The sequence below is a fragment of the Prionailurus bengalensis genome, chromosome B1, assembly GCF_016509475.1.
Source record: "Prionailurus bengalensis isolate Pbe53 chromosome B1, Fcat_Pben_1.1_paternal_pri, whole genome shotgun sequence".
NCBI lineage: Eukaryota > Metazoa > Chordata > Mammalia > Carnivora > Felidae > Prionailurus > Prionailurus bengalensis.
Genome location: NC_057344.1, coordinates 190,119,745 through 190,144,652, shown reverse-complemented (window position 1 = coordinate 190,144,652; position 24,908 = coordinate 190,119,745). Strand labels below are relative to the sequence as shown.

General features: G+C 39.7%; 1 protein-coding gene across 7 annotated transcripts; it reads left to right on the top strand.

Annotated features, from left to right (window-relative positions):
- The first annotated feature begins 5,331 nt into the window (after nt 1–5,331).
- PACRGL (parkin coregulated like) lies at nt 5,332–24,908 on the top strand. Of its 7 annotated transcripts, none has more exons than XR_006292862.1 (11): nt 5,333–5,444; nt 7,543–7,788; nt 9,532–9,599; nt 9,728–9,882; nt 12,988–13,055; nt 15,051–15,141; nt 18,075–18,209; nt 18,679–18,786; nt 20,534–20,614; nt 23,428–23,554; nt 24,288–24,908. XR_006292862.1 is itself a non-coding variant. In XM_043553595.1 (11 exons), the coding sequence occupies exons 3-10, from the start codon at nt 9,548–9,550 to the stop codon at nt 23,482–23,484; spliced, it is 747 nt and encodes a 248-aa protein (XP_043409530.1). In that variant the 5' UTR covers nt 5,333–5,444; nt 7,543–7,788; nt 9,532–9,547; the 3' UTR covers nt 23,485–23,525; nt 24,288–24,908. The 7 variants fall into 7 exon arrangements, 6 of the variants coding, with proteins under 6 accessions (XP_043409479.1, XP_043409530.1, XP_043409519.1 ...); XM_043553595.1 differs by having other exon boundaries at nt 23,428–23,525; XM_043553584.1 differs by lacking the exon at nt 24,288–24,908 and having other exon boundaries at nt 7,543–7,776; nt 23,428–24,217.

The window sequence follows — 24,908 nt, the reverse complement described above, 5'->3', positions numbered from 1 at the left end:
GGACCACACTCTGCGAAGCAAGGATACAGTTTCTTCTACAAGTCATGGATCAGAAATTAAGTCATCTGGAAAAAAAGAAACTTAACAAACAAAATAATTGCCTCAGCAAAAGACTGTACCAGGTACTCTTAACTGTTGATGTTACGTAGATGAAGTCATGTGAAAAAGTTTTCCATTATAACCTGACATCATCACCATGGACACCTGTCAGGTATTTCCATTTCTTTAAGCCCTGTTGTAAACGACTTTCTGAAGGAGGATTCATTAACCCAAGAGCAGCAGAACAAGGTTTAACTTCTGATAGACATGTGAGAGCTCATTCTTTCCTTATCTACCCCCAAACCTCAATTTAATAGGCTAGAGTTGAATGAAATATGATGAAACACTCTTTAAATAGTGTATTATTCTGACTGAGACCTCAGAATAAAAATATTCTACAAAATATCCTAAAATCAGTTATAAATGAATCGTTTCTATAAAAATAGTATTTCCTGCTACCTCATGACACTTCCTCCATGCAGACTACAACTGGAGTGTTTTCTATGTATTGCCTCAGAGAGGTGGATATCATCATAAAAGTATTGACAACAAGAATCAAATTCTTGGCCTTGAAGTTTCAAGTCCAAGGACCAGTCATTATTTGGAAGAGTTGGAAAAACAGTATATCATTCAGAGTCAAGGCCTAGAGCTGAGTACAAAGACACAGTGTGCCCTGCCTCTCTCACCTTTCATCCCACTCCCAGGACAATGTCTCAGAACGAATGCCCCAATACTCTCTAGGTAGTCCTGAACCTAGCAGGGCACAGGATCACAGGAATTGGCAGATGGTGTGGCTAGGCAAAGGACTCAAAGACAGTCTCACCGGTTTCTATGATCTCCAAAGGGTGGAAACTAACATATGAGTATCTCTCACTTAAGATAGGAAGAATTGGGGCGCCTGGGTGGCTCAGTCAGTTAAGCATCCAACTTTAGCTCAGGTCATGATCTCATGGTTCATGAGTTCGAGCCCTGCATCAGGGTCTGCGCTGACAGCTCAGAGCCCAGAGCCTGCTTCAGCATCTGTGTCTCCCCTCTCCCTCTGCCCCTTCCCGGCTCATGCTCTGTGTTTCTCAAACCTGAATAAATGTTAAAAAAAAAAGATAGGAAGAATAGACTATTTCCTGGGCACTTAAGAGAAGAGTGGAATTAACTATGAATGAGAACGCGGAATGAGAGAGATGGATGAGCCATCCACATGGACAGAGGATATGTGACCAACCGAGGACCAGGAAAGTCAGAGTACTTCTGGGCAGATGGCAACACAGGCAGATGACAGCAGAGGACCAGACGCCTGACCTCTCCAAGCTTCATCACTCCCTCTCCAAACACATTTCCAAGGAGAACAAGATTAAGTCTCTTCCACAGACAAAAAGGGAATTTGTAAAAGAAATTAAACCCAACTCAGAATCTTAAAGGAAGTTGTCATTTGCACTGATTCTACCAGGATTCATAATCAATTAATGTGTTATCTCTTTAGATTTTGCACTGATATTCCAACATCTAATGGTATGCTGTACATAAAACATCAACTCTGTAACCATTTGATACAATCTATGTATTTCCTTGGTTCTGTTTGGACCACTAAGGCCACAGCTTTCCCATGACACTCTCCAGTATGATCGCCACTAGCCTCCCGTGGCTACTGAGGAAATGTGTCTGCATTGAGAAGCAAATCTGTACCCGATTTTGAAGATTTACTATGACGCAAGAATGTAAAATATCATACTAATATTTTTTTAATCATTGCACACTGATAATAGTTTGGACATGTTTTATAGAAACAAAATATTTATTGATATAAATATAAACTATTATATAAAATGAATAAAATATAAAATTATAAATGTAAATTATTACATAAAATATAATAAATAAAATATCGTATTAATCTGAATTTCACTTTTTTTTTTACTTCTTAAAACTGTGCCTGCTAGGAAATTTAAAATTTCATATGTGACTCACATTAGATTTCTATTGTACAAATGCTGACCTATGTCCTCATTCACGTTGATCTTTGGTTTCACCTGAGTAGCTACTATCACTGCTTAATGTTTTCCATATGGAAAAAAAATTACAATTGCAATTAATTTTTCCATATGGGCACTGCAATGATTATATAATGGTGATGTCTAACATCTCCTGACAGTGTGTACTAGAAATTACATAAAAAAACGGCTTATATCTCATTTCCTAATAATCGGGAATGATCACTTGGTCTGAAATTTTTACAAAAAGGAACAGATTTTTGTTAAAGTAATTAAGCCCCCACCAACAATATCTCTGATATTTTCTTAAAAATGCTTGGTGACTAAATAAATATAATTAAGATGTGCTCCCAAGTGAAATAGAAATCAAAATTATGGAAAAATATTCTGAGTTTTCAGCTTTGATTAGATTTATCTACTTCATAACTTACACAACATGAAGTGATACGTTAAACAGAGGATGATTTGGCAAGGGTTTGTTTACATAGGGACTATTTTTTAAAGTATAGGGTAACTGCACAGAGAGTGCGTTAATCAAGGGCAGGAAGCACCTGAGATTTTACACCTGTAGTCCTGAAGTTGGCTATTTAGAAAGGAGCCGTGACCTTCATTTAGGGATGTAGCCAGTTCCAGGGAAACTGTTGGAGATGAAGCAGAAGAATGAAATCTTCTGATTTCACTCTCCCCAAATTCTACAATTTGTTATTAAGCTTCCCCATTGGCCAAGCCCAAGTGTGATCTGGAGGGCATGGGAGCCTTGTTGATGCCAATCCATGGTGATCAGCTCCCAGAGCGTACAGTAGATGAAGAACAGCGGAGAGTAAATTAGTAGGGGAATAGGGAAGATGTATGGTACTCACTGTCTTTTGAGAATAATTTGCCATATTTCTAGACACATAGGTCAACCACTCCCTCTGTACTCTCTCCAAATAGAGAATTAAACCTTGAAACCAGAACAGGATTCAGAGACAGAAGTCTACTATTGGCTTTCTGTCTCTCACACACAGCATGCTCTCTCTGAAGTACCTCAGTTACTGTCTATACGCTGATTACTATAAAATCCATAACTCTTGCTTTTCTGCACTGGATGGGTATATCCAATTGTCTTCTGGTCACCTTCACCTGGATGTCTCACAGGCTTCTCAAAGTAGTATGTTCAAGAAAGTATCCAAAGTCAAAATGCCAATGCACCTGTCTCTTAATTTTCTAAAATGAAGACAGCAAATTTACAAGAGGTTGATTTAATTATGATTAGGAGAGGCTCACACAAGTAATTCTGGTTATTTTTAAAAATTGGAAAAATCCATGTCACTATTCATGGTCTTATACTAACACCAAGACAGAGCTCTAGACTTCTGCAACACAGTGTACTCTATGCAAACTTCAACTGGCATTCATCTCAACAATTGCACTGGTGAATACTTGTTTTTTCCTGTGTGTTAGGAAATTTATTTGTGCTCTTACTTAAGTCTTACATGAACCTTATTATGATGAGGAAATTAAGGGGTTAAATGACTTGCACAAGGTCTTGCAGCTTGTAAGTGATGGAGCTGGGTTTCCAACCTGGATGGCCTAACTCCAGAACACATGCACCTCACTTCTCTGCAATACTGAATACAAATTATTCTTACACTCCAGGCAGAGGGACTAACCGGCCATGAGCCAGGTGCTGCTAAGTCTATCAGTGGGGATGCTACGTGGGAGGGAGAGGGCAATGAGATATCATAAGGCATGGAGAATCTGAAGAAGGGAGATCATAAGGTGAAAATAGCTAAGAAAGATGATCTTTTTTTTCTTTTTTCTTTTTCTTCTTCCTTTTTTTTTTTTTTTTAAACACTACTTAAGGGGCACCTAGGTGACTCAGTTGGTTAATCCTCTGGCTCCTTTTTGGGTCAAGTCATGATCTCACAGTTGTGGGATAGAGCCCCGAGTGGGGCCTGCTTCGAATTTTCTATCTGCCGGTCTCCTGCCTGCTCTCTCTTTCTCTCAAAAGGAATTAAAACAAAAACAAAGTTAAAAAAAATTAACACTACTTTCAAGCACACGCTGTGCTAATTGGAGACCAAAGGGATAGAGACAGTTTCGGTCACATGGGGAAGATAGGTAAACACATAATGAATTTTAAAAGTTTAGACTTGTACACAAATTTCACAGTACATTCGAGGAGTTAGATATACATAGGATTCGTTTGTTTGTTTCATTTATTCCAAGAGAACTTTCTGAGTCCTGCTACATTGTGCCAGAAGGTGGAGAAACGCAGGGAAAAGGCGTAATCATTGTCATAAAGAAGTCACAGCCTGTGGAAGAAGCTTCCACAGCAGTAACTCAGGAAGCAAGAATGGAGCTCCGAGGGCAGGGAGGGATGATAGGGCCTGGAGGGCTCAGACAATGAGGACTGTATAATTAGCTATTACCTGAGCAAAAAAGCTAAGGCTATGGATGACAACAGAAGACGCTAGAAAAGAACGCAGCGGACAGGTTTGAAGGACTTTTTACTATGACAATCCAAATTGCTTTTGGTAGACACATGGGGACATTCATTTTCCTGCAGCATCAGTTCTATTAAAATAATCTGAAGTTTAAAAGCACACCCACTTTCTTTTTTTTTTTTTTTTTAATGTTTATTTATTTTTGAGACAGAGAAAGACAGAGCATGAACGAGAGAGGGTCAGAGAGAGAGGGAGACACAGAATCTGAAGCAGGCTCCTCTCTGAGCTGTCAGTACAGAGCCCGACGCGGGGCTCAAACTCATGGACTGTGAGATCATGACCTGAGCTGAAGTTGGCCGCTTAACCAACTGAGCCACCCAGGCGCCCCCACACCCACTTTCTTAAAGTACGGATGTATTATGTAGAATGCCCTGGCATGCGAATCAGGAAGTTATGGCAGGAAACGAAATTCCACAGCTGGGCCTGTAGGTGGCTTTGGCTCTCTCCCCCGAAGACCCTGGGGCTGGAGTTCACGATCCTTAGCTCTCAGGTTCTAGGGCAGGTGGAGAAAACAATATTTTAAGTGTTCAAGAAACGTGTTAAGTGTTAGGTACAGGGACTAGGGAGAGATTGTGGTGCAGGGAACTAGGAGTCTGTGCTCTCCTCTGCTCCCTGCACCTGTCATCAGTCCTCAAAGACCCTCCACACGGTGCCCCTTCGCCACCACGCAACGCCAGCCCCCGACGCCTCGTTGCCAGGACAACCCTCTTCCGCCCGGCGCCTCCGCAGCCTTCCTGCTAAAGGCTTAGAGGACGCTGCGTGCGTCTGACGTCACTGCGCGGCGCGGCCAGATCCGGGGATCGCGCGAAGCCTCGTTTTCCCGAACCCCGGCGGTCGGTGACGCGAGTGGGTAGTTGGCCGAACGGGCGCAGGGCGAAAGTGCCAGCCGGCGTGGCGGCCGGCGTGCGTATTGCCGCGGGAGAGAGGCGCGGTAGGATCGGGTACCGGGTGCCGTGGGCCAGGGGTGCGGGGATCCCGCCGTGCCGCCCGCGCCGTCTCCGCCCTGCAGACTTCCGGGCTGGCCTGTCTCTAGGGCCGCCGGACTCGTTGCTAAGGACCTTGAAGCTGCCGAGCGCCGAGAGCGCACCTTTCCTTTCCAGGGGTGAGGCTTTGGCGGAAAGTAGCCAGCCCTTCCTCCTCCCCGCTCCCCGGCTCCTTAAAACAAAACAAAAAAGCCAAAACCCCCCCAAAACACTCAACTCTGTTTTTCTGGATTTTTTTCCTACACGTCCTCCTGATTTTCCAACTTTGACACCACTCTGTCCCTGAACGGGTCTTAAGTGTTTGGAAGAGTGTGGTGTTAGAGAGGAAGAGGGTAGGAAAATGGAAGCAAATTTAAGACCCTTAATATTGGCCCTGTGGATTTATGGTAAAAAAAGGGATTGAGATAGGTGGATATTGGGCTCTGTGGCTGCACTCTGGAATTTGAAGGAGCTTTAGAGATGGGTCACGGCTTCTTCAGTGGGATGCCTGTCACTTCTGGAACTTTCTGAACAACGGATGAGAGAGTAGGAAAAAAAGTGGCCTCTGCCCCTTGAGAATTTAGCAAGCCCTTTTAGTGCGGTGGTCTCAAAGCGTGGTCCCGGAAGAAAGTGCATATAGGGAAAGAAATAGGATGTGAGCTGTCCAAAACAATGAAAACCGAAGTAGGCTTTTCCTAGCGCTGACACGGATGTCTATGGCCCCTTTCGGATGATCCGCGGCACCTAAAGAGACGAAAGGGAAAAGGAGGGTTCTGCTGTTGGGGCCCTGCTTGATTTGCTTGCTCTCTGGTATTATGACATAGTTTAGACGTTTGGTTCAAGTGGATTCTAGTGCCTGTTTAGAATCTTTATATTGTTTTGTAAAAGAATGAGAGGTGACTGCGATAATATTTGTAGCACAAAACAGTCCTTACCTTTTCACTTCCTTCCACCATTATTACCTCTTTACACCACCCTCCTCATGTTATTTAATGAAAAAATACTTAAAAGAGTTGTTGAGTGTAAGATGAAGTAAGTCTTTTTTCTTTTACAAACAACTCATGTTCTGGTTTTGTTGTCAGTGGTATGCTCCCAGATGGGTATCATTTTAAAAAATTGAGCAGACTTAATTTGTAAGGTACAGGTGGATTCTTTTAATAATAGGTGAAAAATAATTGTTTTGGAAAGCAAGCCTCTAGGGTGTTTTGAAAGTGAACGCAGAAATGTTTGCGTCGTGTAGGTGTGTTTTGAAATGACTGCTGAAATTTACCTAAGTATATTATACATAAAAACTGCCCTGTATGTGTAAAACCTTTGGAGGCTCAATTTTCTGGCATGTTTCAAAGTTTTTCAAAATGAAGAGTTTCAACGGCTCTTTGAATTCATTCAAAATATAACGCAGCACCTTCTTGGAGGTACCTTTCAGGAACATCTTTTTCACATGAAAGAAGATAGAAATTTAGTTGTTCCTACAAACTTTTGTAGATTTGGTAGGTAGTGTTGAAAACTATGCATCATGGTTTGATGTGTCCAACTCTGCTCTTTTTGTGTTTGTGGGTAGGATCTTTGTGATGCCTCATTTTCAGCTGTGACAGCTATTACAATTTATGATCAAAAGAAATATTAATTCATTAGTCTTCATCAACATTAAGAGCAGTTACTGTAATTGTCCCCAATTATAGAGTTGAAGAAACAGAGACACAGATTGATTGATTGATTGATTGATACATACTTATATGCATACATACATACAGAAACTTAGATCATGCTGTTCCCATCAGGAAATTCTCAAAACTGAGACCTGGCATGATAGTAAATACTTGTTGAATATTCACTGAAGTGCAGTGTTCGGTCGAAATATTTAAAGCCTGGCTTATCTTGACTTAGAATATTATCTGACAAATTTAATGAGCCATTAATTACCATAATTCTGGTGAATGCCTTAAGAATGAAAGTGAAGTGTGATATTGGGAAGTAAGTCATCTGCTGGTAGTAAGATGAGGAAATTAGGTGAATGAAAATTGTTCTGTTTATGAAACGATCTTACATTTAATTTATCTTTGCAAGGCACTTGGATGTGGTCACATCATGTTTGAACTATCTTGGGGCTGAGTTAACGGAGTTTTGTCCTCCTTGTGAAGAATTCTAATTTGGCAAGTGGATTAAAATCATCTCATGAGGAATCACTTGCCAAAGCATCAATGTTTATCCTGAAGAAGAGAAAACGAAGGAGTCTGTGTCTCCAATATTTGAAAAACTCATTTGGAAGTGGAAGAAGACTTCATCTATGTTGCCTTAAAGGAAGATCTTACAGTGTAGTTGAGGAGTAGTTATATGCGTGTGTGTGTATGTGTGTGTGTATGTGTATGTATGTATGTGTATATGTATATATGTGTATATATGTATATACACACATTTATTTTATTTTTTTATTTTATTATTATTATTTTTTAACGTTTATTTATTTTTGAGACAGAGAGAGACAGAGCATGAATGGGGGAGGGTCAGAGAGAGGGAGACACAGAATCTGAAACAGGCTCCAGGCTCTGAGCTGTCAGCACAGAGCCCGATGCGGGGCTCAAACTCACGGACCACGAAATCATGACCTGAGCCAAAGTCGACCACCTAACCGACTGAGCCACCCAGGCGCCCCTATGCACACATATTTTAAACTTTATTTTGAGAGAGAGCATGCACACGTGTGGGGGGAGGGGCAGAGAGAGAAGGAGAGAGAGAATCCCAAGCAGGCTCTGAGAGGAGTCTGCTGTGGTGCTTGAACCCAGGAACTCTGAGATTATGACCTGAGCCGAAATCAGGAGTCCAACACTTAATTGACTGAGCCACCCAGGCACCCCAGGGTAGTTATCTATTTAATAGCAATTCTAAAGGCTTAGAGTGGGAAATGCTCTAGTGGAAGAATGACTAGAGTGCTGTGCAGTGAGGGAGTGGAGTAATCAAGTAGAAATAAGGAGATAGTGCAGAAATCAAGAGTGCCATGGACGTACACATTTGAGAAACAGGAGATCAGGAAAGGCCGCATGGAATTTGGGACTGGAACCAGACCTAGAAATACCAGCAGGCAGTTGGGTATATGAATCCAGGTGCGTGTGGTGGAGGATTGCTTGGTAGACATAGGAGTTTATGATTAGGCAGAAAATCATCACTGGGAACTAGAGTCCTCCCATTAGCGGAAAAGAGGAAAGTGTGGAAGAGGGAGAAGCGAACCATCGCTGGCTGGTTGAGCAACTTGATATAATGCCTTCTTTACTCCTCAGTAACAGCCTGTATAGGCTTGTATTATCCTCTGCTTTTAAAATGTCTGGAAATCCCGGCTTGGGGAGATTAAATGATCTACCTAATTCATAAACCTGGTAATTGGTAGAGATGAGGGTGTAGACCCAGATCTGAGCCTAAAGCGGCTTCCACCTCATCACACCACATTGATTACATCTGTAAGAAGTGAAGGAAAAGAAGATAGCAGTGCTCTTAAGTCTTTTAGCCTGAGGGACCAGAAAATTGGTGGTACCTTGAATTAACAAGAGGTCCATAACTTCAGTGTGATAACCGTAGTTTTGGTTATGTTCAGGTTAAGGAGCTTCGGTACCTTGACTAGGAGAGGTCATTATGTCTTGAAAAGTCGGACTTGATATGCAGGTGTTAGCCTTTGGGCCTTTGGAAATGCAGAGACCAGAGAAGATAGAGACGCCAGGGGATGTGCCAACCTCTTACTCCTTTCAGAAATCCAGTCCATGTTTTCTGACTATAGCCAGAGGTCTGCAGTTGAGTTTCTAAAAGCTTATTTTGACAGTTTGAATGGGAAAAAATGTTTATTTTATTTATCTTATTTTTTTACAGATTGTTTTTCATTTACTGTTATTGATGCTGAAGTTGACATAATTTTGTATTTTTTCATTGGTCTTTGGGGTATTTTGCTCCATGCCATATCTTTTTTGTGTGTCTTTTACTATATTATTTACTCTGTTCTGTTTGGGTCTTTATGTTGTTAATGCATCTCTTACTCCCCAAATTCTGAAATCAAGTTGCATTTAACTGCAGGCGTGAAAGGGAAGCAATGCAGAAATCAGAGTGCCACGGAGGCGTTCAGCTGAGAAACAGAGGGGCAGGTACAGAACATTGCTTTTTAAATGAAGAGATGAATTGGGTTAGTGACACATTCTGTTACACAGATGGATAAGAGTGAGCTTTATCTCTTCCACCTCTTTTGTTGTTGTTGATCTTCCATTTTTTCCAGATAACTGTGATCAAAGGACATCATCAAGCATACAAATAAAACATAGGACTGCAGTTCAGCAAGGCAAATCCTCATCATCAACCAGTTCTCCAGAGTCTGCAAGAAAATTTCATCCTCGACCAAGTGATAAACTTAACCCTAAGACAATTAACCCGGTAGGCACAAAAGACAGTCAGGACTGCCTTGTAGGCATTGTTTTGTTTTGTTTTGTTACATTTAGGCTAGTGATGAAGGGCATATGGTAATCATGATGAAGAATGGAAATAATGATGATGTAACTGTGGAAATGAGAAGGTGTCAAATGGGGAATAACCAGTTGTGGCATATCCTGTCACATTCATGGAGCAGTACCGTAGAGTGTAAGATGAATTGCATATCAGCTTTATTTTTTATTTTCTTTAGTTCTGCTACTTCCTAATGTCAGTGAGTAAACTTGTATTCAATTGACCTGGGAGGAACCACATGCTTCCATAGTTGCATAAACGTCCCTATTTTGCTTTGATTTATAAATTAGCTCCCCAGGAAATGCCTCTATAGTACCAGCCTCCCTTTGCCTTCTGACAGCAATTTAACCACATTTCACAAATAGGAGATTTACGCGCATGAAAGTGGATAATCGTTAAGTGTGTAGATCACTGAATTATCCAGAAAGTGAGCACACGTGTGCTACAACACCAGGCAGTGTGTGGCCCAACCTTGCGTAGGGTAAGATGATCCTGGTTTCAGCCTTTAAAAGGGATTATGAGAATGGCTGAGACACTGATTTTGATGGCGGGTAAAACATAGAAAGGGTACGATGAACTGGCCAAGGGCAGGAGATTTTCTGACTTTCCAAGTGAAAAATTGTGTAAGCATATGTGTTGCTTTGCTTCTTTCTGTAAACTGCACAGTGTCAGAGGAGTGGGACTCCCGGAGAATGCCCTCCTCTCCCCTTGCCCTTGCTTCTTTTTCCCACGTTTAATTGAGAGATTCATGGTGACACTTCTGTTCTCTTCCTCTCTCTGGGGAAAGAACTTTGTAAAGTAGTAATATTTAGTGGCCCTAACCTTAAATTTTATTACTAATTAAGGAAAGTTTGGGGAAATAATGACTTGACCTGAGAATAGAGGATATTAGACAAGACCATGTCCAAGATCTGTAAAAGCTACCAAACCAGAGTAAGTCAGTCAGAAGTCAGGACAGAAGTCACCATTAGGGAAAAAGGTGGCTAGTGACTGGGACGAGGCACGGCAGAGGTTCCTAGGGTGCTGGTCACATTCAGGTTTTCCACACCTGCATGTTGTTACCCCACTGTTTTGGAGAATTCACCAGTCTACGTACCTATAATTTATACACTTCAATGTGTGTAAATTTTGAGCACTTCACTTGGATCAAAAATTACACGTGTTGAAACTCAGTATAGTGAAGTATATTTAATGTTGATTATTTTACACACTAGTTGAAATCTAGTGTGTGATGATATTGTTAAAAACTGAAGGGACTATAGTTTTTTTCATGGTAATGGAATTTTGGTAAAATTTGGTAAAGATTGATGAAATGAACCCACTGGTAGAAAAAAAATTGATAATGTGGGACTTGGAAGATAAAGCTATGATTATCTCTAAAATGAGTTAAAAATTAAAGGAAAATAATGGAATGGCTTAGAATTTCAATCAGAAATTTTGTCTTGGTGGTTGTTGGATATTTAGGGATTATTTACATGATCTGTAGGTCCAAAAAGTAAAATCAGTTCCTAATAGGTGGCAGAACTAAAAAAGTGTTTGTAGTCCTAATTTGTCTTAATTTTTCCCCCACTTCAACAAACACTTTTTCAAGTTTCCTTATCTGATATCAATTACTTGAAAACAGTTTTTAAAATAAATTTTTCTTAGTAGGAATTGTAATTAAATGAATGAAACATTACTATTTCTGTGAATTATTATGCAGAATGTGGGTTGAACTTTGTAAATGAATCTCCTATTATAGTATTATGTGTCAATGACATTTCATCTGCGTGTTTTAACTTCAAACATGTGTTTTTCCAGAGGAAAAAAGGCTAATTCTAAACTTATACCCTTAAATATATTTTTAAATTACTGAAAGTGATTGAAAAATATTTTTATCTAGTTGTATCTTTAAAAAAGATTAGTCCGTTTATATTTTATAATTTAGACAACTATATTTTATTTGATTATGTTCAAAGTACTGTGTGATAAAATATTAACTTTTTGTGCCTAAATTCTCTAAGGATCAACTGTATTGAAATCATGTATGTTGTGATTATTTAACCATTGTGATTGATCATCTCTTAAATGATCTTTGGGAATAGATACAGAGTTAATGTATTTTTTTGTTTTTTAACTTTTTTTTTTTTTTTGATGTTTATTTATTTTTGAGAGAGAGAGTGCGAGCAGGGGAGGGGCAGAGAGAGAGGGAGACAGAGGATCCTAAGCGGGCTCCGTGCTGAGAGCGGAGAGCCCCATGTGGGGCTTGAACTCACAAACCATGAGATCCTGACATGAGCCAAAGTCGGACACTTAACTAACGGAGCCACCCAGTCACCCCCAGAATTAATTTATTCTTAAGATAATATGTGGACAAAGTTGTGAAGTTATATATCTAAGCAAACACATCTGAGCACATGTTTGTGAGAGCCTTGCTCCACCTTCAGCTCTGTCACTCCTGCCTATCGTAAGCCTTTGCTTTTTGTAGAAGCGTGAAACCATTTGGGAGAGATTACAGGTTCTGGACCATCCAGACCATCCATATTTGACTGGAGGACAAGTAGGAGATGTGCTGGCGACTGAAGACCATTTTGCTTTCCCTGTACCTAACACTTCTTCCCCATGTAGCCCTCACCTTGAGAGGTCACAGTGGGGGACCTGTTATATTTATTTATGGTGTTCGTATAATAGTATTTGTCTATATTATATTTATTTATGGTGTTCGTATAATCTCTGTTATATTTATTTATGGTGTTCGTATAATAGTATTTGTCTATATTATATATGTGATCCCAGTGCCTTCACGCCTTCTGAAACAAGTTAGGGGCTAAAAAGAAATACACAGTTTGTGGCTGTGGTTGTGGGTCCAGTACTGAGGGGACTGATCGTTTTCCTCAGGTGTGTTGCTGAGTCGAGTGATGCACTTGATACCATCATCGTGGGTGAAAAGTCAGGATGTCCCTTTGCCTCTGACCTCAGCAGGATTAAAATCGGGCAGGTATCACAGAGTGGAGGTGATGGTATACTTACTGCATTCCTGTCGTCTTTTTCTTTCAGTTTGGTGAACAGTCCCGAGCCCCTTCTGCATTTGCGGCTATTTACTCTAAAGGAGGTATTCCTTGCAGGTAAATCAGTACGGATGATAACTGACCAGATTATTCAAAATAACTGAGTCAAATCAATAACAGTATTTAGTTTAAATGTATTGAAAATTTTATATACTAGGAGGTTGCAATAAAGGTGACTTATTTACACTTTGGCTGTTGGACTGGGGTAGATCGTGAGACATTGTTGAAGAAAATCATTTCAGTTCAAAATAGAATTACAAATAGATCTGTAATTTAGGAAATTGAATTAACCAGTTTCTGAAACAATATAAGCATTCATAGCCTCGGGCAAGTTGCGAGTAAATAGTCTGAAAGTTTACAATTGAATGGAATTGTTTCATTAGTTTTTTGTTGTTGTTGTTGTTGTTTTGGATTTTTTTTTAAATGGAGATTATTTTTTCTTATTTTATTTTTTATTTTTTAAAATTTACGCCCAAATTAGTTACCATATAGTGCAACAATGATTTCAGGAGTAGATTCCTTAATGCCCCTTACCCCTTTAGCCTGTCCCCTCTCCCACAATCCCTCCAGCAACCCTCAGTTTGTTCTCCATATTTATGAGTCTCTTCTGTTTTGTACCCCTCCAGGTTTTTATATTATTTTTGTTTCCCTTCCCTTATGTTCATCTGTTTTGTCTCTTAAAGTCCTTATATGACTGAAGTCATATGATTTTTGTCTTTCTCTGACTAATTTCACTTAGCATAATACCCTGTTTCATTAGTTTTTGAAATGACATTTGAAAAATTTCAAAAAGTTGTATTTATTGAAATTATATTTATTAATGAGTACATACGGTAGTTCTTCCTCACTTTTGATACAGTTTTTGCCACCTTTTGTGATAGACATCAGAAGTGTTTTAAAGAAAACGATATAGTTACTGATAGAATGATACCATTTTAAGATTTCACTACCAAGAAACATTTCTTTCTTCTAAGGGTATCCAGTTTTAGCCGTTCTAGGTAATGGGAAATGTCATTTTCATTGTGGAAAGAATAACCACAACATTCTTTTTGTTGTTTTCTAAAATTCAGGAAATGTAGTTTTTAATGGTATTTGCAGATTTGGAGAAATGAGCTCAAGAGGCGTTCCTCACTTTATTGTTATTATTTTTTTATTTTATTCTGAGTCAAAACCATATTTACATATTCTTACACCCCCCCCCCCTCCACTCTAAGCAATCATGGTTGCTAAAATTGTAAAAATGTTACCGAGGCCTCTTGCTATTAAGAAAATAACACTAAAAAAGGTGTCAAGAGGTTGAGAACATTACAAAAGGGTGAAGAAACATTTGAGCGTCTTGAGTAAGTTCACTGTCATGGTTATGATGAGGGTTCTCTTGATGTATTTATATATCAAAACCTGTATCAAATGTTACACTTCATAACCATGTACAGTTTGTTGCATGTTGGTTATGACTCAGTAAAGCTGTTAATAAAAAAAAAAAAAATTAAAAAAGCAACAGCAGCAGCAGTGACCAATGCAAGGGGCTACCATTTTGTAACCCTGCATGGGCTGTTTCACCTCCTGGCCTCTGTTTTCTTTTGCGTAACAGAGGGGAAATCTGGCTTGTATTTAGATCATGAGGGTTAAAGAATCTGTATCTGAAAAATAATGTTCCATATAAAACATGTTACTGTTTCTAATTATCACATTTCTTTGCACATTGGTAGGTTACCTATTTTGTTATAATTATGACTTAAACATGTCAAGTGTAGCATTTGTGTTAAGACTCACAGATGGCAGCATGCTTGAACTCCCAACACTGTAGGCTGAACACATGTGGAGTTTAGTTTTGCCACGAAACAGTTTTGCTGAAAGGATAGGAGTGTGGGGTTACAGACTTTGCTGTGTGAGATGCCTTCGTAATAACGTTGCAAGCCATGATAGTCCTACATGTTACAGAATAGTTCTAATATGATTATGTTCTGGAAAGAGTCTGAATGTGTTAGAGAATTAGTGTTTAATATATAATTACATTGTCCGTGTTGCGTTTACCAGTGTTTGTTATTTTAGATTGGTCCATGGTTCGGTGAAACACAGATTGCAGTGGGAATGTCCTCCTGAAAATCTTCCATTTGATCCTCTTCTTATTACTTTAGCAGAGGTATGTGTGATTTCCATTTCTCCTGAGTGTTTACGGAAAAAAAAACACCTTAAAAACTGTATTAAATGTTACTTCACAACGCATCAGTAAATCTTATTTTATGCTTTTGGAATAAGAGCCAAGCCAAAGTCATTAAAACACCAATGCTCCCTTAGGAACTAATTATGATCAGTATATGTTTATTAGAAACTGATTAATCAGCTTTATAAACAACTTAGTCTACACAGGGATTTGTAGATAAGTAGATGAAATATTCACACTTAATTCCAAAAAAGTACTTGGGATCATATTGAATGAGTCATATCAGGAGAACATCAGTGGTTTAACGTAAACTACATCAGATAGCAATGAGTGGTTGATCTATTTCTATACAACTAGTCATGTTTAACGTGAATGTGATATGTTTTTTAGGGAACTGATACTAACTACCTAAACGTCCTTTTGGAAAATTCTCTGGGCTTTTGCCCACCTGTACATTTTAAGTCGAATGTCAGGGAGATCGTTTTTGTAGAGGATTTTAAGAAAATTTTTGATAGATTCCTTATATTTTTTAACATGTCAGGAAAAAGTTGGCAGAGTATTAGCTTCAAGTGGATCAGTGATCTCTTCTGTGAAATTTATTCCCTTAGAGTCACAAGTTGAGAAATGAACTAGCCAGTTGTCTTATGTTTAAGTTACAGATACTTGTCTTTTTTTTTTTTTTTTTTTTTTTTTAAACATTTATTTATTTTTGGGACAGAGAGAGACAGAGCATGAACGGGGTTGGGGCAGAGAGAGAGGGAGACACAGACTCGGAAACAGGCTCCAGGCTCTGAGCCATCAGCCCAGCGCCTGACGCGGGGCTCGAACTCACGGGCCGCGAGATCGTGACCTGGCTGAAGTCGGACGCTCAACCGACTGCGCCACCCAGGCGCCCCAGATACTTGTCTTTTTTAAGAGTTAGGATCATTTTTGTTGGTCTTTGTTTTTCTTAATTTATATCTCTGCTTACAAGATTAATTTGGTTTAATAACAGCATATTTTTATGGGTAGCCTATCTTGAAATTCAGTTTTGATCAAAGTCTTTTAAACTTGGTATTAAAAACTTAAAAATGTATCAGTGTTTCATTAGTTTAAAAAAATTTTTTAAACCTTTTGTATATGGTAGCAGATCATTTTTTAGATGAATCACAACTATAGTGACACCTTTGAAAACATGGTCCAATTAGGGGTGCCTGGGTGGCTCAGTTGATTAAACATCCCACTCTTGATTTCGGCTCAGGTCATGATCGCACAGTACGTGAGATCAGGTCAGGCCCCGCATCTGGGTCTGGGCTGACCGTGAGGAGCCTGCTTGGGATTCTCTCTCTCTCTTCTGCCCCTCCCCCATGAGCTGGTGCACCTGCCCACTCACTCTCTCTCTCAAAAATAAACATTAAAAAAAAAATGCTCTAGCTAATCACAAAGTGAGGAAGGTGAGGGGAGTTCTTTAATTTGGAGAGTCCCTAAAGGGACTCTGTGTTTAGTTGAGATTACATAAAGTCAGTGCTTTAAATAATTATTTTCCAAACACCAATGCCTTTATTTCTGTGTTGGGTACATTATTAGCCTTTCCTTCTACTTATTTAATAATGGAAAAGTACTGACAGAACCACCACTATGGACATCCACTTCTCTTGACTTGATCCCTCATCTCTACAATGGCCAGGAGAGGCACAACCTTAGGGTGATAGAAGCTGTGTTCCAAAGTGGTGCTGCTGTGCTTGGCGGTCCAGGAAAAGAAGTGTTTGATCACTGTTTGGAAGCAGATAGTTTGGTCTAAAGAGCAAATTGGTTGAAAATTAGTATTTTTAGGCATGACTTTGCAGCCAGTTTTACTTATTCACAGGTAATAATTAGTCAAACTGATGGAGTATTGCTGTTGCTTTTTTTTGTATTACGTTTTCAAAAAAAGTCAGGTGGCTCTTCTGTCTTGACTCAAAGTGATGAATTAAATCATAAAAGAGTACTATCCAATAGTTTCTGATGCATTTAGGGTAAAAGAAATGATACGGGTCATTTTCATATATATATTTTTTTCAATCTTATTTATTTTTGAGAGAGAGACAGAGTGTGAGCAGGGGAGGAGCAAAGAGAGAGGGAGACACAGAATCTGAAGCAGGCTCCAGGCTTTGAGCTGTCAGCGCAGAGCCCAACGTGGGGCTTGAACTCATGAACCGTGAGATCATGACCTAAGCCAAAGTCGGACGCTCAACTGACTGAGCCACTCAGGCTCCCCTTCATATTTTTATTTCACATTCCAGTGTTAAAAATGACATTTAAAATCTTACAGTGGTTTTCTGTAAGATTTTCATAGGAAACGATGTTTTTTAAATATCTTAATATAAAATATTTAAATAAGGAAATACAATATTTTAGAAACTCATTAAACAAGTTGTAAAGTCACTGTAAAGGTAGAGGTCCAATAATTATAAACCATCATTTTAGGCTGATTTTCTGTGCTTTCAGACAGTATTTGGTAGTACACACAAAATGTTTTCAGTATCCTAGTGAGGGTTTCTTTTACGTTTTTTCTTTTTTTTTTTATTATTTGCCTTTCCTCTCTCTTCCTCTCCCCTTTTATTTTCTTCCTCCCTTTCTTTTTCTTTATTTCCTTTATTTTTCCTTTTCCGTTTCTTTTTTCTGTTCCTTTAATGTTCAAAATCTTTTCCTTCCTTCCTGTGGGTAGAAATTCTTCCTGTCCTATGTATGTCCTTTGTTCCACAATTTCTGGGTTTAATTGAAATTGTAATTATTGAAATTATAAATCATGATTAGGAAAACCATAATGAAACTTGATTTTCATTTAGACTAGTAAGAATTCAATTTTGTTGTTAGTATAACCAGATGCTTAGTAAATCTTTTTTGTTTGCTTGTTTGTTTTGTTTTGTTTGTTTGTTTTTTGTCTTTGGCAGGGTTTGAGAGAGACTAAACATCCATACACCTTCGTGTCAAAGGAGGGATTTAGAGAATTACTTTTGGTCCAGGGAGCTCCTGAAAAAGCTGTGCCTTTGCTTCCAAGACTGGTTCCTGTGCTAAAGGCGGCTCTGGTATCCTCTATTCCTTTGGACTTTCTGTGGTACATTTAGAATATTTTATGTCTTTTTTTCTTCCAAATTGTATGCAAATGAGTCCTTTACCTGTGATTTTGATGTGCGTGCAAAATTAAGCCATGGTTATTCAGGGACAGATGATTACTTACTTGAAGACACCTGTAGAGGATATCCGAAAGGTAAACGGGGACATTTTCAGTAATTAGAGAAAGTAAGAAACCTCACATCAGCCTTGCTGCTTGCTGTGATACAGCTAAGCTAATGTTTCAGTCAAGCCAGAAGTTTATTTTTTTGCTTCTAGATGGTATAACATTAAAGGGTATTTTTTAGATTCAGGGTTTAGTGGCTTATCTTCTAATTTTGAGTGTTCAGTCTTGCTTTTTTCTCCACCTGCTTGCCCTTTCTTCTTACTTGTCTTTCCTCTTTCCTTTTCTGTCCCTGTACCCCTGACCGTCTAACCCCCCAGGTACACCTGGATGATGACGTGTTTGCAAGAGGTCTGAATGCTCTCGTGCAGCTAAGTGTCGTCGTTGGTCCTTCTCTGAATGACCATCTGAAACATCTGCTGACAAGTGTAAGTACTGAAAAGATGACAGAGTGCTTGTGTATGCGTATCATGCGCTGTCTGTATCTTGTCGTGATCAGTGGCTTCCAGTTAGTCGTTAACAGATTCAGAAATCCTAAAAAAAATCTGATTCTTCTTCTTCTTCTTTTTTTAATGTTTATTTAGTTTTGAGAGAGAGAGAGACAGAGAGACAGAGAGAGTGAGAGCGAGAGTCGGGGAGGGGACAAAAATTAACGAACAGTACAATGGTCTTATGCCCGTGTTGATTAGCATGGATTATAAAGACAGCTCATCCACCCTCCTCTGTAATTGTACATTGCCACAGTCATGTTTTTCACCATTTTCTTTGTTTTTCCTTGTAAGCTGTTTAGTGAATCTGTAAACAGTATTCAGGATGAGACGTTTTCCTGTTATGTGTAGCTTAATCCTTAGGACAGATACACACTGGGATACTGGACAGTTAGAAGGACTCGGGGAAACTCAAAAAGCTGTTACACGGTTTCAGTTCATTACAGTGAAGGGCTACCAAGTAAAATCCACAAAGCAAGGAGGTGCACAGAGCAGAGCCCAGGAAGGACAAAGTGTGGAGTCTCCAGTTGACCTCTCACACTGGAGTTGTTGGACAGCGCTTGCTTCCTCCAGCCAGAAGTGATATGTGGCAACACAGATGGAGTATTGCCGTCCTAAGAAACTCCCCTCAGCGTGGTGTCCCAGGGTTCATATTAGGATTCTGTCAAGCAAGCATGACTGGCTGCTTGCATGGTCGACCTTAGTCTCCAGCCTCTTCAGAAGCTGAGCTGAGATCATGTAGCCCAAGGGCCCCATGTAAACAAAGACGCTCTTATCTGGCAGGATCATACCAAGGGCTTAGAGGTTCCCATCCAGGAGCCAGAGACAAGGGCCAATCTTTTCTTTAGGTGGAATTAATCTTTTACTGCACACACTAATAAAAAATTAAAGTCCTTGCTGGAATAACCCACAGCTGGCATTTCTCTGTGTGCATCCTTCTGTAGTTCAGAGTTGAGGCATGTATTTCAATCATAGTTTCACTGTTTTTTTCTTGGACCAGTCCATTTAGAGAGATCCTAGAACTGGATGTTTAGCTTCTTACTCTGCAGAGAGACCATACACCCCGGGAACATCTGGCAAAGCCTATAGAGAGTAGGGATGGTAGTGAATCTATCAGGATTGCTATGCTGAGGTTAGGAATAGCAGGAGATGAGTTCCCACCAACACCAGGTGTTTGACGGAGAGAAGACACAGTGGGAATAGACTCTTGAACCTTAATATATGGGAAGCCTTAGGAGAGAAGGAAGAGGATCCTGGCAGGTGTTTGCTTACAACCTTTAGGTCAGCAGGTTGTACCTGACTAGCCACAGGAATTTCACCCTAATATATAAAATGACTTATTTTAGATTGATTACTCCATTCAGACATTCAACATTTTGACAAATCTGTTGCTCTCTGCCCTTCTGTTTTGTGTTCTGTGCCAAGTATTATGCTGGACACTGGAACTATAATGCTGAACTTGTTTTAACAAATATAGTGGTGTCTATTGTATATAAATTTCAATGAGATACTTTCTAAAAGAAGCCTTGGAATCTAAAACAAATTAAGTGGTGTTTGTGTACTTAACTATATGGTAAGAATTCAATGATTTTATTTCTAGTTAGCATACTCCTTAGTGAAGTTTTACTTATGCCTGTGGTGAATATTGCTACTTTTCCAAATCATTCTCCCAATCTTATTTTAAAAGCTTTCCAAGAGACTGAGGGATAAGAAATTCAAAGAGCCCATCACCAGTGCATTACAGAAGCTAGAGCAGCATGGTGGGAGTGTAAGTAAAGCCTTATTCCTTAAGTCATGGGTTTTTGTTTGTTTGCTTCTTTGTTTTTTTACTTTTATACTATGAAACTGACTGTATGATATCTATTATTTCAACGACAAGTTATGTGGAGTTGATATTTTCATTTGAGACTTCGGAGCTTCCATCTTATGTAGGTCACATAGTTTCTAAGCATTGGGATTCGGACCAGATTGTGTTAACACGGCCGTTCACTTCCTCTGCACTGACTATACCCTCCATGTGGTGCGACTTGACAGGTTTTTTTTCTTTAGTTTGGATGTTCTTGCTTAGACCATTGGAAAATTCAGAAAACAAAAGGATTAACACAGAGAGCTCGTTGAAGAAAGTACTTTTCTTTTTCTTTCATTTCCCGTCTTTTCTGTCTAAAAAAATTACAATCTTCCCATCTTCAAAGATTGAAATGGGATTTCCAGATGGCTGCAATATCATGTCTCGAAGTGCATGCTATCTGGAACGTGTGTGCGCACGCACACACACAAGGATGAATCAAATTATTCTGGCTTGCAAGAATGTGCGGGACTCTCTGGGGGAATCTCATTATTATATGTGGGGTGTCAAATAACTAGGTTAAGTGAATTTTCATCATTTAAAGCAGTGTTCACATAATCTAGTCTTGGAAATATTTCTGTAAAGCAGTGATCCTGTCTTGTTTTGGAGATTATATGTAATCAGATCCTTTTTTTTTTTTTAAGTTTATTTATTTTGAGAGGTTGGGGATGGGGAGCAGAGAGAGAGAATCCCAAGTAGGTTGCACGCTGTCAGCACAGCATGGCTCAAACTCAAGAATCACAAACTGAGTCGAAATCAAGAGCCAAGCACTCAACCTGCTGAGCCACCCAGGCGCCCCAACATTTAATCGGATCTTAATGATAGCTTTGCGTGGGACTGTTTTAACACTGCAGAACTTAGTTTCATTGCAGCTACTTCCTAAAGGAATTATAAAGGAAATTTGTGTGATCATATACAATTTTAAAATGTCAGATACGTTAGTTTAAGCTTTGTCTAAGTTACCTAATTTGACCAATTACAGTGACTTTTAAAATTGATTATATTCGTTCTGTGATGAATGCCTAGAATAAAGTTTAGGTGGAGCAGGTAAGTCCCTAGACTACTAGGTAACGGATTTCTTTATTGCGTGTGGAGGATTAGCATTCAGACACCTTGTTGAGAGGTACAGAACCATCCCCTAGCCAATCCAGTGTCCTCAGCAGAAGGGAACTTCTTTTTGCTTATAGATGTGCTTCTGAGAATTGGAATGCAAAATAATTTGCCAATTCCTCCCTTGTGAAATGCAAGTAAACGGATGTTAAATAATGATGCTACAGCTTCCAATCTGTAACTCTCCCCGGCTGGTTTACACACATCCTGTGGAATCGGGCAAGAAGAAAGGGGCAGGCCCAGCATGTTAGATTTCATGAGTAGGTGTGCAGAGGAGGGCATAGTTTTCGAGTAAATAAACTTCAGACAGAACACACGAGATTTGGAGGAGAACACAGAGGGGTGTACATGCGCAGCCCGGAGCTCCCGAGGCAGGCAGCCAGGGAGCTCCGCTTGTTGCCACGCGATGTCGTTGTTTTGAATCTTGCTAATACAGGGTAAAAACAGATTTTGAAGTTAAGTATTGTTTGCTCCTTCAGACTTTTCTCTTCTTGTTTTCGACTTCTGTCTTACATGATATTTCAATAATTTGATAATAATATTTGATCAGAGATTTTCTGTTGGTGTGCTATTAAAAATTGGCCTAATTACCATTATGCTTTTGCTTTCAGTACTTTGTAATCCTCCCTGAAATTAACAAGTGCTCTTCTTTGTCTTCAAAAACCAAATGTTTATATATCTTTCTCCTTCTCTAAATAGTAGAGATGAGTCTTTAAAATTTTTTTTAATGTTTACATATTTTTGAGAGAGAGACAGAATGCTAGTGGGTTAGGGGCAGAGAGAGAGGGAGACACAGAATCCGAAGCAGGCTCCAGGCTCCGAGCTGTCAGCACAGAGCCCGACGTGGGGCTCGAACTCACGAGCCACGAGATCATGACCTGAGCCGAAGTCAGCTGCTCAGCCGACTGAGCCACTCAGGCGCCCCAGTAGAGATGAGTCTTTAAAAGAATCTTCTCAGTATTACACTTTCTCATTTCTTGGGGCTTGTGTGTGCCACAGTGATGGAAACACTCAGCTTCAGGGCAGACAGGAAAGTGAGTTACAGTCACAGTGTCATTTTCTTATAACCAGTCAGTTGACTACCTGCCTTAAGTTGCAGTTGGTTCACTCTCAACCTTGATATAATTTTCATCCTAGATCATAGGCACATCTGTCTCGGAAAAGGTACGTACTTGCACACACCCCAATCTTTATTGAACACGTGGGAAGTGATTACCTGTCAGGTACTCAGTTTGAGTACTTTTTAGACATTGTATCCATTTAATCATCACTGCAGCCCTCAGGGGTAGAATTTGTCGTTATCCCCCTTTAAAGACCTAGAAACTGAGGCTCAAAGAAAGAACTAGCCCCAGATTTGACAGGGAAGCGACTGGCAGCAGCTGGATTCATACACTGGTGATCTGGTTCCTAACTAAGTCTCCAGTTAAACATTTTTTTAAACAGAGGACAACCTATACTGTATTCAACTCAGAAACAATGTTACACTTCTCATTCCATCATTCTGTTCTCATTCCATGTGGTTTGAGTGTTGGACACTTCTTTAGGCTTGTTCCTACAGGTGTAATTAATGCCTGTTAGGGAACCCTGCATGATACTAATGAAGCTACGTTTTTTTCTGTTGACAGGGAAGCCTTATCATCATCAAATCTAAAATTCCAACATATTGTTCCATATGCTGTTGAAGAAAGGAGCCCACAAAAATCTCCTTACTTCCTGGTGACAGGTGTGAAATGCTGGCCATGGGCACCTATGGTACCTTTTCAGATTCACATCAGGTTGTTTTTTGTAAATCACAGCCACCATTCATTCCTTACTAGTTTAAGATGAGTAAACCTAGTTCCACTGAATCATAATAAAAGTTACTCATCATCAAGAAAGAATGGTCAGTGATGGGGAGTTGTTCAAAACAGTTCTACAGTAGTATAATTTTGTGGGGTCGGTTTTTCATATATTTACAGCTTAGTGCAAACAACCATTACTGGGTTTATAGTAGATGCATTTGTATTTATTTTCTAATGCTTTGTATTAATAATATCCCTTTCACACTCAGTTTGTAGCTGTGTGCTTATTTTTAGACATTTTGTCATTTTGTCATTTATCAAAGCTATGGAAATTTAAAGTATGGATAAACATTTGTGAGTTCACTTTTAATTATTGTCTGTACATATGCATCTTATGATGTAGAATCCTTGGAAAAAGTCCATGCCAGAATATTCTAGTTTAAGAATTTTTTTTTACATGTGTAAATTCTCTTGTAAGTATGTTGTTTATTACAACTTATTAAAACTGCCTAAACTTTAGGTGTTGGGTTTTATTTAAGTAAATGTCATCTTTGTATCCCGTAGTCTGAAAATACTGAAGATACTCATGTCATGAAGATCTTCAGAAATTAAAATCTGAAAACATTTAAATGCACTCCGTGATTTTGTCATGCCTGCTTATGTTTAACCATTAATTTAAAAAGCTTTTAAAACATACTTTATAGGCATAGCCCTCAGTGACGGTGTTGTAGATGCTGACCCTGGATCGCTCTACAAGAGAAAGGAATGGAGTGAGAAATAGAAAACCAGAGTACGACTTCCCATCCTGAGGGCAAGAAGAGGCTGTGGGGACATGAGTAGCCACCACACCGAATCCAAAGCAGATTTTCTTTGGGAGGGATGAAGATTGGGGATCACTCCTGCGGGAGCAGCCGTCTTCGGTCTCAGCAGCATCGGAGACCACCCTCTCGCTCCTTCTGTCAAATACACGGAGTGACCTCTTTGCAGTTATCACCTCAGATACAGTCTCACAGCTGGGATGTCAAGGAACACAAGTAATTTCTAAGGAGTCATAAGTGCAGAAATGCCCATCTCCCCTCAGAGCTCTGGTCCTTCCCAGTTCCCCCGTCTGGGATACTCTTTCCTCTGGTCTCTGCTCCCGTCATGTCCGGGGACCGCATGGGCTAAAACACCCGCCGGCCCACTGGTCTTGCTTTTACTCTTCTTCGTCGCACCCAGCCCCACCCTGAGGCACACGTGCACATGACCCGACGGTGCCGAAAGAAGGACATGATATTTTCAATCTGGTACTTGACGCTTGTTGGAATAAATACCTGCAACATGGA